Source organism: Bacillus rossius, chromosome 14 (assembly GCF_032445375.1).
Source record: "Bacillus rossius redtenbacheri isolate Brsri chromosome 14, Brsri_v3, whole genome shotgun sequence".
NCBI lineage: Eukaryota > Metazoa > Arthropoda > Insecta > Phasmatodea > Bacillidae > Bacillus > Bacillus rossius.
In genome coordinates this window covers 20243469-20256277 of record NC_086341.1, presented here as the reverse complement: position 1 = coordinate 20256277, position 12809 = coordinate 20243469, and the positions used below count along the sequence as shown (strand labels likewise).

At 34.9% G+C, this 12809-nt stretch overlaps 1 protein-coding gene across 1 annotated transcript in view; it reads left to right on the top strand.

The window, feature by feature from the left end:
* The window catches only part of LOC134538700 (dolichyl-diphosphooligosaccharide--protein glycosyltransferase subunit 1), a 35900-nt gene extending 23516 nt beyond the window's left edge, over nucleotides 1-12384 (top strand). Inside the window, exons 9-10 of the mRNA XM_063380135.1 lie at nucleotides 3625-3752; nucleotides 7388-12384. Of these exons, the coding sequence (XP_063236205.1) occupies nucleotides 3625-3752; nucleotides 7388-7550 (291 nt within the window). The 3' untranslated portion in view covers nucleotides 7551-12384. The remainder of the gene's footprint in view (nucleotides 1-3624; nucleotides 3753-7387) is intronic.
* The last annotated feature ends 425 nt before the right edge of the window (nucleotides 12385-12809 follow it).

The following is a 12809-nucleotide window of genomic DNA, read 5'->3' as shown; positions in this document are numbered from 1 at the left end:
AATTCATTCATCTGTCTTTAGAAGTGATGCCATTTTGCGGTGCCAATCACACAGGTGAGCTCATAGCCGACAACATTCGGGCAGCCCTTTCTGCATGGGGTATTGAAGAAAAAGTGAAAATCATTGTTTCAGACAGTGCAGCGAACATGAAAAATGCTGTTTCTCTGCTACATTGTATTATTCATGTTCCTTGTGTTCAACACAGACTGCATTTGGTTGTGAAAGATGGGTGCATGAATCAGTCTGCTGTCATAAAATTTGACTTCAGCAGCAAAACGAATTGTGTCACATTTTCACATGTCTGTTACATCAACAAAAATTTTGAAAGAGGCTCAGGTGAAGTACAACCTTCCACAACACTCTCTCATCAAAGAAGAACCAACTAGATGGGACTCTTGCTTTGACATGTTAGAAAGGCTAGTTGAACAGCAAGAAGATTTACAAAACATTACTCATAAAATTCCTGGACTTAACACTCACTTTTCTCCAGCAGACTGGACCCTGGCCGAAGAGGTCATCGAGCTCTTAAAACTATTCAAGGAAGCGACTTTGTCTCTCAGTTCATTAAACTGTATGATATCTGATGTTATACCTCTAGTTAACAGTCTTGACAGGGGTCTCCAAAAACTCAAGATAAAGAAAGTGTTTGGTTTGAAATCTGCTATTACTGAAATGCTGCATTCGTTGCACAGTAGATTTGATGGTGTAGAATATAACATCGAAGTGTATGCAGCTGCGACAATTTTGGATCCACGATACAAAAACGGGTAGGTGTAAGGATGTTCAAATGTTCAAAATACAATAATACTCGGCCAGTATGTTAGTGCCTTGACCATTTAGGCCCTAATGAAAAGATGTTACCTGTTTCAATTCAAAATCAAATTACAGTAATTTTTTAGTGACTTTAATGTTTAATAAACAAAATTTTATTTTTACACAAATGAGTATCTACTAAAAATTTATATTTCCACCTACATAGTTGGTAGTTATACAAACACTTTAAAATCAAGTTGATTTTTGTATAGAGATAGAAAGCCTTGAAATAAAAATTTAAATATTTTTCCAGGGTGTTTCAAGATCATCACGCAGCAGAAAGGGCTGTAGACTGGCTGGCTGAACGTGTCCGACCTGAGAATTGCCCAGATCCAAAGTTACCAGTTAAAGAGCCCACAGAGAAATTTAAATCAGCTCTTCAAGTTATTTGTTCACAGTTGATTGAAGATTCACCGACAGCCTCAAAAACTGAAAATAGTTTATCAAATGAAGTTGCACAGTATCTATCAGAACCAAACATACCATTGAATGACAGCCCACTGGCATACTGGAAGGCAAATTCTACCTTTCCGAGACTGAAATTGTTAGCCAGAATATATCTTGGCTTTCCACCTGCCTCAATTCATTCTAAAAGATTGTTTAGCTCTGCAGGTGGAATTTGTACCAAAAAACGGAATCGCCTTTCACCTGAACACATTCAAATGCTAACATTTCTCCACAAAAATCTGAAATTTGTTTCCTTGTAGTTACAATATGTTTTTTGCATACTGTAGAATATTGCTTTATCTGGCCTTGAAAAACAATTTAATTTTTTAAGACCTTGAATTTAGAGAGCTTATTTGTAGGCCATTATGATAATTTCATTATTAGATTTCATTTAATGTGAATTGACAATATTTTACAATTAATAAAAATAATATACATTCACATAAGTATGTTTTATTAATATTTAACATTTTTCATTATTGTCTCTAACAATAATCCAGAACCACAATTTTATAGAATCAGTGTTAGAAATGAGATAGGCCTATTATCGGAATATCGGGTATCGGGTATCGGATCGGTAAATTTGGAAATATCGGAATCGGTATCGGGTTTTTGGATATCGGGCCATCACTAAATCATACTATTCGGAAACATCTCAAACAAGTTTTTAATTACTTTATTTTATTTTCCCATTATAATCACCACACTGCCTGACAAACTGATTGCTGTTGCATGGTGCTTGCTTTTGTGATCTTTGGAAGGTCATATTTACTACGTACAAAAAGCGCTTAGAATCTAACAGCGTAGTAAAAAAATCATGCAATATTTATACAATAATTTTTTTCTAGATTTTGACGCCTTTAATTATTAGTGCTACAATTATGCGATAAAACACGGTACAATAAAACTAGTGATGGGTCGAGACTCGAAAAATCGAGCGAGTCGAGTCGAGTCAAGCTGGCAAAACTTAACTCGACTCGAAAACCGAGTTGATTAAAATAGAGTCCTCGAGTCTCGTCAAAGTTTAGTTTTTAGGCTCGACCATAATGTTGCACAATTTCCAATTGTGAAGGTATTTATCCGAAACCATGCACTTTAAAATAAAATAAAACAAAACAAAATAAAACATATTATTTAGGCCTACCTAGTGGAAAACATCTGATCCAACATTGAAAACCCTGAAAAAGAAGTGGGAAGATTATTTATTTTCGATCGTGTATAACCGCACAGTGCATCCCATCCTTCAATATGCACTTAATATTTCTAATAATTGCAACAAAGTACCTTTATTTAACTATAACGGAATTAAAAAATGTTGTCTAGATTCAGTCATGAACAAGACCACGGACATCGTCAATATTTGGGCAGCTTTGGAAGTATGTAAATAATATTTACTACTAAACAAACACTAGATAAACGCCATTTTAACTCTGGCCCAATGGCCTACGTAAGTCTTCATACAGCCAGGGAATGTTGTGACTTTGACAAATCAATATCAACAATAATTGAAATCTCCAACCAGTTTTCCATGGCCAAAAGGAAAATTGAGGCTGTTGAAATTTATGTTTCACTTGAAAGTAATGTTTGCGTCGCCGGCGTCATATTAATCAAAAACGGTTTAGTATTAGTGGGCCTGGGACGTACCAAGTGATGAACAGAAATCAAAAGCAGAGATTTGGGAATTTTTTGAAAAAATTGATCATCAGACAGCTACTTGCAAGTGCTACAAAAAAATTTACAAGACTCAGTCATCATCAACTTCAAGCCTGATTCGTCACTTGGATGTGCATTTTCACTTAAAGCATCAGTATGAAGATAAAAAAAGGCAAAAATCGAAATGTGTAGGGCAACCTTCAATAATTATATTATATTATATTGAGAAATATTTAACATATTTATTTCGCTCATCATTCTACCACTTGAACCTCGCAAAGTTTGACTCATCTCGACAAATTTCCATGAGTTCGGCTCGAGTTCGACTCGAAGACAAATTTCTATGAGTTCGACTCGAGCTCGACTCGAAGATAAATTTCTTTGTTTAACTCGAACTCGACTTGATGCTGAAATAGGGTGAATCGACCCATCACTAAATAAAACCATTGCGGTATGTGTGAACCGAAACTATTTTTAATATCAACAGATTTGAATTAATGATTAGCAAGATCTTTCTGCTTAAGGATGAGATACCAACTTAAGAACTCTTTTTCTTGATCTTGAGCTTTTATTTTGGTTGTTTTTATGTACTTTCTGAATTTGTGATCATGCACGAAACACTACCTGTTCGCAAACATTCCTAGTTTTGAAGACAGATTTGTAGTGTCTGCTTAAGCATGGATGTTTTGACTTAATAATTTTTTGTTTCAGAGTGCGATGAAAAGTATCAATGCCGACTACAAGGCAGAGATGGGCCACATCGCGGACTTGCTGGTGAAGTTGAAGGCGGATGCCCCAGATGTCGCTGAGAAGGTTTCTGAGTTGCAGAAGCTGGACAAGTGAGAATTAACACTATTTACAATATGAAAGTGTTCATTATTAGCTACTCTGTACAGTCAAACCTCATTAATACGAATCTGCTTAGTACGAAATTCCCGTTTATGCGAAGTACTTTCACAGTCCCAGAAAATAAAGTATGTTTTCCTATGTTATTCAGTACTTTTAATACGAAATACGGTTAATATGAATTACGAAGTTGTTTTGATCCCTCAAGTAGCTGTTAACGTGTATAAGTAAACGGTTAATACGAATTTCACCGCCCAAGTCTAAAGTAAATCACGTCTTCATAACCGTCATGTAAACAAAAGTTTCTCCAAAGATATATGTATGTATCCTACAGCGCAAAATGGTCGAAAAACAAGATAAAATGTTAAACTCTAGTGGCGATGTTTGTAACTAAACTAGAAAAGATACCATGTTGTAAACGGAAAACGAAAAAGGAAAGTACTCTATACCTTATTAATATTAGTCGTCGGAAGTGTACATTCGTAGAAGTTTAAACAATCTATGGAAAAAAAGTTCTGATATTTTCCATTGTTGACGCATGTGTGTCTTAACTAGTGATGGGAGCAGTGACAAATTTTGTTCCTGTGACACGCCGTGACCAGTGACATGAAAGTCACAGGGTCAAGTCACCGTGACATTGTCACTGTTAGTGACCTTGTTGCTAAAATGTAAAACGGGAGTTTTTTTATTAATAAATATAGTGTAACATAATCTCCTAATAATTGTATATTTTTATATATGTGACATACAACATGTAATCATTGATAAACCAAATTAGTTCATAGTTTATTGGAATTATTAACTATGCATTTTCACACATGAAATAAATATCTTCTATATTATTTATAAATATTTTTAAATAAAATATTTTTTATTAAAATATAACATTAATCATCACATTTTTTAATAATACGCAAAACACGAAAACTTGGCAATATCCTACTTCACCAAATTAACAGTGTTTGTTTGGCTTTTTTTTTTTTAATTTGGACAATGACATTTAGTTCAGATTCACAAAATTTGTGAATCATTTAATGATTTTGGACAGAGTAACTGGACACACCAGTGTCGCATACCTCGCCGAGAAAGTACTCGTGTGTCACGTGTTGCTGCTGCGGCAAGTCACCATTAATTTCCCGGCGCCGTTACTCTTAGGGACCTGTGACTCGCACCGCAGTGACACGCCCGCAGCGACTTGCGCCAGTGACACGCTCTGCAGTGACACGTGACCCGTGACATGCCAACCGCGCCGTTACTCTTAGCGACCTGTGACCCACGCCGCAGCGACTCGCACTGCGGTGACACACTCGTAGCGACACGTGACCCGTGACACGCATCGCAGCGACAAGTGCGAAGAGACGTGACATTGGCCCTGTTACTTATAGCTAAAGTCACCACCGTGACACGTGACATTGCAGTCGCAGTGACAAAGTCACCGGTACAGTAAATATTCCCCATCCCTAGTCTTAACCTCAATTTTGAGTGTGAGTTGTTTTGTAATATGACTGCGAAACGTAAACGCAACGACCTTACATTGCAAGTTAAAGTTAAAATTATCGAAGAAATAGACAATGGAGAGAGAACGAAAACTGAAATTTAAGTTTGTATTATGATTTATTCTGTAAGTATTGCATTGTGTTTGTTTTCTTCAGTGTTTACAAATTGTTATGCATGTAGTGAAGCCAGCTTATACTGCCAACAGTGTATATAATTTTAATTTTCTTTATGGTTGTAAATATAGGCATTTAAAGTTCAATCAATTTTTTTGTCATGATATCCCAATAGTTTGGTTAATACAATACAAACCCTTGTTATTACAAAGTACTAAAATTATGGTCCCTTCAGGTTTGTAATAATGATTAATGAGGTTTGACTGTATACATGTTACTTTAATTCATTTCACACATTTTCATAGCTTTTCAGATTATCTTTATAAACAGAATAAAAAAGAATTACCGTATTTACCAGAATAAGTCGTATTTTTGAATAAACTTTGCACCCCTAATTTTTGGACCCTAACGAAAAATATTTTTTGAATATAATAAATGTTGCAACAAGTTTTAAAACAGAACTTGTGACCATATTTTAAGTTTTGTTAAATATCTATATCCATGACTTCAGTAAATCAAAGTTCTTATATAGGTTTTCTGTAAAAAATACATTGGAACCCTGCTACTACAAGAGTTGACAATGCATGAGAGAAATCCTTGTTATGATGAGTGTTCGTAATAACAGAATATAGAAGATTTAAGTGTTAGTTAATATCCTGAAACTTCCCAAAAGTCTTAATTTCACACCATATTTCAAAAACGTGCACTAGTGAAAAAAATGCAAAAAATAAAAGTTGTAGAAAATAAAATTTTGAATAACAAAAAAATGTGTCTCTGAATTTTTTGTTGTATCTGCAACAGTTTTTGTTTTAATAGAATGAAGTGGTGTGACTCATGGAGGGGGTAAGTGGAGTGGAGAAAGAAAAATAATGGAGGGAGGGAAGATTTTGGTTGATGTAGTTCATGGTCAAACCCAGATGTGCCAACACTAGTATTTCACACACATTAAACAAATAATAGTCTCTTACGGGTTTAATTGTGTCTAATATTAGTTTTTTCAATTGTAGACGAAGTTCGTTTCTTGTCAGAAGTGAATCAACTTGGATTGTTTGGTGTATGTGGAAATGATGAATAAAGTGCTTGTTTGCAATAGTGCCTGTGATTTTTTTTTTTCGGCGCTATTAATAATTTTATTTAGACTGTTAAAATGGTGTGGTTTTGATCATGTGCATGTATTGAATTAGGTCAGAGTGCAGTAATTGCTTTGAAAGTAGTATCGTAACAATAAGTTTGGTACCTACATAAAAATGTGTACTACCGGAATAAAATCTGGTAACACTAAATTTCTTGCCCAATGTTTCAGGACATTCTCGCCTGTGTTTGAGTAGAGACAGGATTTTATGGTTTTATTTTTAGTCCAATATCATTTTAAAAACAGAAGATTTTAGTTTTTTTTTTAAATTTATTAATTTTAATAATTTTGTCTAAATCAGATACATTAAAAACAGTAAATATAGATTGGTGAGCATTTGCAGTTAAAAATGGGTGCAATAAGATATGCACAATCAAACAAATTAAATTATTTTTCTGATTTTTTCACTTGGGTACTAATATTGTACGGAAATAACTTCCTTGGATTTCAAACAGTAGCAGATTACTTTATGTGTGATTTGAATAAAGCTTTGGTTGAGTGTTGATTAATGCTATTATTTAGCATGTATTTTGTTGCTAAATGTTTTAGTAACATGCTTTTCGGTGTTATTTTGGTTTTATCACATTTTCCCATTTAAATCTGATCCTTATTTATGAGATAAATATTAGAAATGTGAGGTTTATTCTGGTAAATACAATATTTTTAATGGCGGACCATTTCTACCGACGTCCCGCTCTACTGTCACCATTGCACTCCCTGCATTAGGAGTTAAAATTTGGTAGTCGCATATCGACACGTATCTAAAAAAAGAATTTGTTCGAATATCCATATTAAAATTTTTTTGCTTGAATACTATTATATTGGCTGCTCGGTAGATAGTGGCCCTGCTGATCGGTGACCGGCGTGTCGTGCGGGACGGTTGCAGGCAGCTGAAGGAGCTGTGCACACAGCAGCAGACGGTGTACGTGGAGAAGCTGGTCCCGGGCAAGATCAACCGCCAGCAGTTCCTCGACCTCGAGGCGACGCAGGGCAAGAAGCGCGAGGAGTGCGTGGACAAGATCAACGCGCTGCTCAAGAGCTTGCACTAGGGGCTCCGCCCCCGCCCCGCCCCCGCTTCGCGCCCCCTCCGCGGGCGAGTGTCGAGACTGCGTTCCGCACGACAAAATATTCCTTCGTGTTGTCCACGGCTGTAAAAAAAAATATCTGGGTTTCAAAGTTTTTTTTTTTTGACTTTTTATATTCTGTTTTTGAATTTTTGGGCATCTCAGTTGTTTTTTTTTATATGGTAGTTTTTCATTTTGTCGTGTTTTGATGTTATACTTCTTTAGGTATGATGAGGGTGAGTTTTTAGTGTGCATTAAAATGTTCACGCACCATGCAACATTAATTTAACAGGATGAAGGCCAGTTTTGTTCAAATGCAAGCTATATGATTTAGCATGAAATTTATTTTTAAAAGTGAATTAATAGTTACAGCTACTAGGCCTAGTGCCTACTTTTTTTTTTGTTGCTCAAAAAAAGTAGACACAGTTCCTGCAATTTGGTTTTCTTCAAGGTTTCTTATAATTCATCAGCCAAGAAAGTTGTGTTTGAGCATACAATGCATTGATGATGAATACTTTGACTTTGTTGGTTCTCTCTATGCTTCATTTAATCATGCCAGAAGTATAACTTCTAATGCACGTACACAGCCCTAATTTCAAAACCTTGTTTGAGGGTAACTCATTTGCAGTGATCACATGGACACCATTATGGCACCATGGTTAAAGTAATGGAAAATTACACAAGAAACTGGGTTTCTGAGTGAAAGGAAGTGTTGAATAATGTACTACAACGGTAAAACCATAGCATTTCTTACCACACAAGTGAAAAGTGAATAATACGTACCTGTTTCTATCATTTTCATTGGTGGTGGCATGAGTTAAATGAGGGAATAAGATTTTGTGCAAGCTTATGTTCAAAAAAATTAATTTTATAGTTCTGAATGATGTTTATTTTTGTTGGTTGTGGCACACAGTGTTATTGATATGAGTACTTCTTTCATGTGTAAGGGAAAGTAAACTTGAGTTGTGGAAAATTGTGCCCGTTTGCATGCAGCATACCACTGCCATTTTTTATGTTCCAGCTAATCTGAAAATTTTATTATCTTTTCACCACTATCTCAGTACACACCTATAAACATTTTATCTTAAGGATATCCTGATGTACACCTATTCCAACTGTTATCATATTACAAGTGATTTCATAAATTAGTAACTTATTGGTACACAGTAAAACTCGATTAAGGCATTCCCACACAAAATGTTTTCCCATCTAATACTGTGAAACTTTTTGATTATACCATTTTCTTCATAAAATGTACTTTGTTATTGCCCATGTAAAAGTGACCCAAAAACTTTTGTTTCCCATATAAAATGAGGTTTTTTTAAAATTTTATTCCATTATTCATTAGAAATTACCATTTACTTTTTTAATTAACAGCAATACGAAGTTGTTGGTTGTGTAAATTAAAATGTTTATTTCAGACACATTTTCAAACGTTCCAACTTATCTTTCCCACCGCCCCTGAGAAGCACGCATCAGAATTTAGCCTGTGCTGGTTGGCATCATGTTTTTTTTTAAATTTTGATAACTATAGTAGGCCTGGGTGAATAATCAAATTTTTGACTATCAAAATTAATAGTTTATTATTCATACATATTCAATTTGATTTTGGGGAAAAAAAAAAAAAATTCAATTGTTTATGAATAGGGCTGTTCTGGATTCCAAAAATCTGGGAAAAATTTCTGGATCACGGAGTTTCTCATTGGGCGGCTACATTTTTACGGGTATTTCGTCATTTTCAGGGTTATTTATGTCAAGATTTTCTAGGGCTGGGCCGATACCACTTTTCACCGATTCCACCGATAGCGATTCTTATGGGCCGATACTGCCGATACTCGATGCCGATACTAACCAAAGAAATGTTTGTGTTATGAAAGGATATTTTCCTTATAAAGTATTTTTTAATTTCATATTAAGTATTTGGAATTTCCTATCTCCGCAGGCTGTAATGAAAAGAGGACGTAAAAGAGCATATAATGAAGTTATTTCAGATTTTTAAAAAAAATTTTGACGATAATCCGTACACTACATATTTACCAAAAATTGAAATCCTGCACAACCTTTTGTTACAGTTGAATTAGACATGCCAAATGCACTGACATGCATTGGAACAGTACCAGTCCATGAGAAATAATTGGCAGGATTTGCATTTTTTGTGTACTTCTTCCCCTAATAGCTGGACATATTCAAACCCAATTATAAAATAATGTTCAACTGTTCAACATACAGTACCTACAGTTTTTTTCATATAGTCAAGAATGTTTGTTTGAACTTTCCTTTGAGAAATGTCTTTCATAACTTTGCAATGCTGATACCCACACGCTTTTGGGTACTCATAATTTCTACGGTTAGGCCTACCTACATATGCTGCCGTAATACACTAAATATAAAATATAAACTAGTTATTCACGTCGTCACGTCGCCATTAAACAAGCTTCACGAAACGTCACAAAATGTTCACTAGCGTCGGAAACTGTGTGCCACTAGATCTGTTAAATAAATGTTGTATACGTATTACATTTGTGTACAATTGCGAAAGATGTTAATTTGAAATGATGTTTACAAACAAATTATGGGTTAGGTCATCGAAACAGAAAACAAACGGTAGGTATCATAAACGCATTAGTAGTCAGTCGTTGGCCATCGTAAAATCCACGTTTTATGTACCTAGCCAGATATGGCCGCCATCGGCCAATATCCATTGCTACAAATTCAAACGCGAAAATACGCATTTTGTAGGATAAATATTATCGAATCGTTTTTTCTTAGTTGAAAAAGTTAAGCGTTTTTTATTTATAATTCTTTATTATTCCGCATAAATGTTATGTTGCTACACCAATCGCACAAAAAAACGGACATTTTTTTATACGAATGAAATTTCTATCCGCACGGTTACCAGCACTGCACCTGCCATTTTACTCAACGAAATAAAGAAAACGTCTGTAAACAATTTCCATCAGACCTGTTGTTAAACAAAGCTATAGAATTGTGAATTAAATGAGAAAATGTTTAATAGTTTGAATAATAATATCGGCAAAAATATACGTATTAACGAGAAATTACAGTCCAGGGCTTTGAAAAACGTACGTTATATATTTATTATGCCTATTAATTTGCATGGCGTTTCAAGACCGGTGGCTTTATACGTTATACTGGATTGTACGTTAACAAGAGGGACGTACTAGAGAGAATTTGCTGTAACACAGTTTAAGAACTTGGACTGAGGTATCGGCGCGAAGTATCGGCAATTATTTTACAGATGCGGCCGATGCCGATACTCTGAATATCGGCCGATACTTAAGAATCGGAATCGGCATCGGCCCAGCCCTAAGATTTTCCCACTTCTTCCAGCCACGTAAATTTTGAAATGACAGTAAAGCAGGATTTAACACAGTAATTTTATTTTACGGAGAAGAGAGTTCATAAGGTCCTTAAAAATAGACTAAAACTATCAGTAAATGCATGGCCCTTAGAAATCACACCATGTGGGTGTTACAGTTGTCAGTATCCAGGGGATCAGATGGTATAAACATGGCACGCCGGCTGTATGATTAGTTTCGTTCAAAACGTGGCGGCGGCAAAGAGAAAGACATTTGTATGGATCTTACGGAAAACATCTGGCTGCATACTCGTAAAGACTCCTAAAACCTAACAAGGTTTGACCACATTTTTTTCTGGTGGTGGATAATACAAGGTGAATGGACCGGATACAGGCCCACACACTCCTAGCATAGTGACAGCATAGGCAATTATCTTGTCAGCGTGTTCCAAAAATAAGTCAAACTAGGAGGGGGGGAAAATGTCTACCTGTTTAACCCAAGCACACACACACACACTGGGTGGCAAGAAAATACGGTACTTGTCTGTACCTGCCACACAGATGTGCAGTGAGAGACTTATCTCACCAGCTGGCAACATTGTGACTTTGAAGAAGAGTCTCTACTCCCCAAAAATTTAGAGCAGCTTGCATTTCTCCACAAAAATTTTAATTAGCTGATATTTAGTGATATGACAGACTTTTTATTTAAATGTTAATAATCCAAAAATCAAAAAGAAAACTTTAAATTTTGAATGCCAAAAATGTTCTAATTTACTAAATAAATTTGTATATGCCATGTTGTGGTGTGATGAAAAATGATTTTATGGGATTCTAATTATCTCATTCTTATTATTCAAATTTTATATATGTATTGGAGAATAATTTGGTATTTGAATTAGATTCGAACTAAAAAACATATTTTTATAGGCTTACTGTGTAAAGTGTGTGCATATAGTCAAATATTGATATCAATAGCTAACCAAATGAATGCATGCGACCTGCATATTCTGTCTTGGGCCTAGGGTATTTAATTTTTTCTGTTAGAGATTTAAACTTCTTCTGTTGTTTTATAGGTCCGGGCCTTAATTTTAATAATTGTCAATTTATAAATATTTACTTTTAACAAACTATGGCTGAGAAAAAATTTTCTTTTTCCCATGTTAGAAGTTTTCCTATTTAAGACAGTTTTTGATGACAGTTCCTTGAAAAAGTCTTAGAGTTTTACTGTAAAACTTATTTAAGTTTTAAAGTCTTCAGTTAGCTGGAATGCACCTATATTTGTCCTGCCTCTTTGTTTCCGTTTTAACTAAGATTGAAGATTGGAGAGGTTGATAGTACTTTTGATACTTATAATTAAATACACTAAAACTTGAGCTTAATTTTTTGTCTTTATTCTGGATTGCCTGTTTTTGACATGTGAACTGCCTTTTTGTTTGTGCAGTTTCTGGGAATGAATTGATTGACGGTTGAATAAAAAACTGATGTTGCCTGTGTACTGAATTACATTTTTTTTTAAATATCTTATTATTGACTTTACATACATACCTAGGGCATGTATTTTTCAGAGAAAAAAATGTTGCTCATTAGTCATTAGACTGCAAAAAAGGTATGCCTACACTAGCAATTGCTCTCTTGTAATTGGCAGCCATCTGCAAAATAAGCTATTGCCCTATTTAGAAGGGGTCATTCAGGATGTGTTTCTTTTGCACTGGATGGCTATGATTGGTGCACTGACAGTAGTCATGTGCCTAAAATAAACAATGACAATGTTACAAAGTTTTAACTCTCTGTTGGTCTAAATATATTTTTGCAAAAAAAAAAAAAATGGCCCTATACATACATACATACCTTTATTTGCATGTTAATTCTTAGCCACCATTTACATGTGACTATTAAGTGACAAATTAATTTAGTGTATCTAAGTA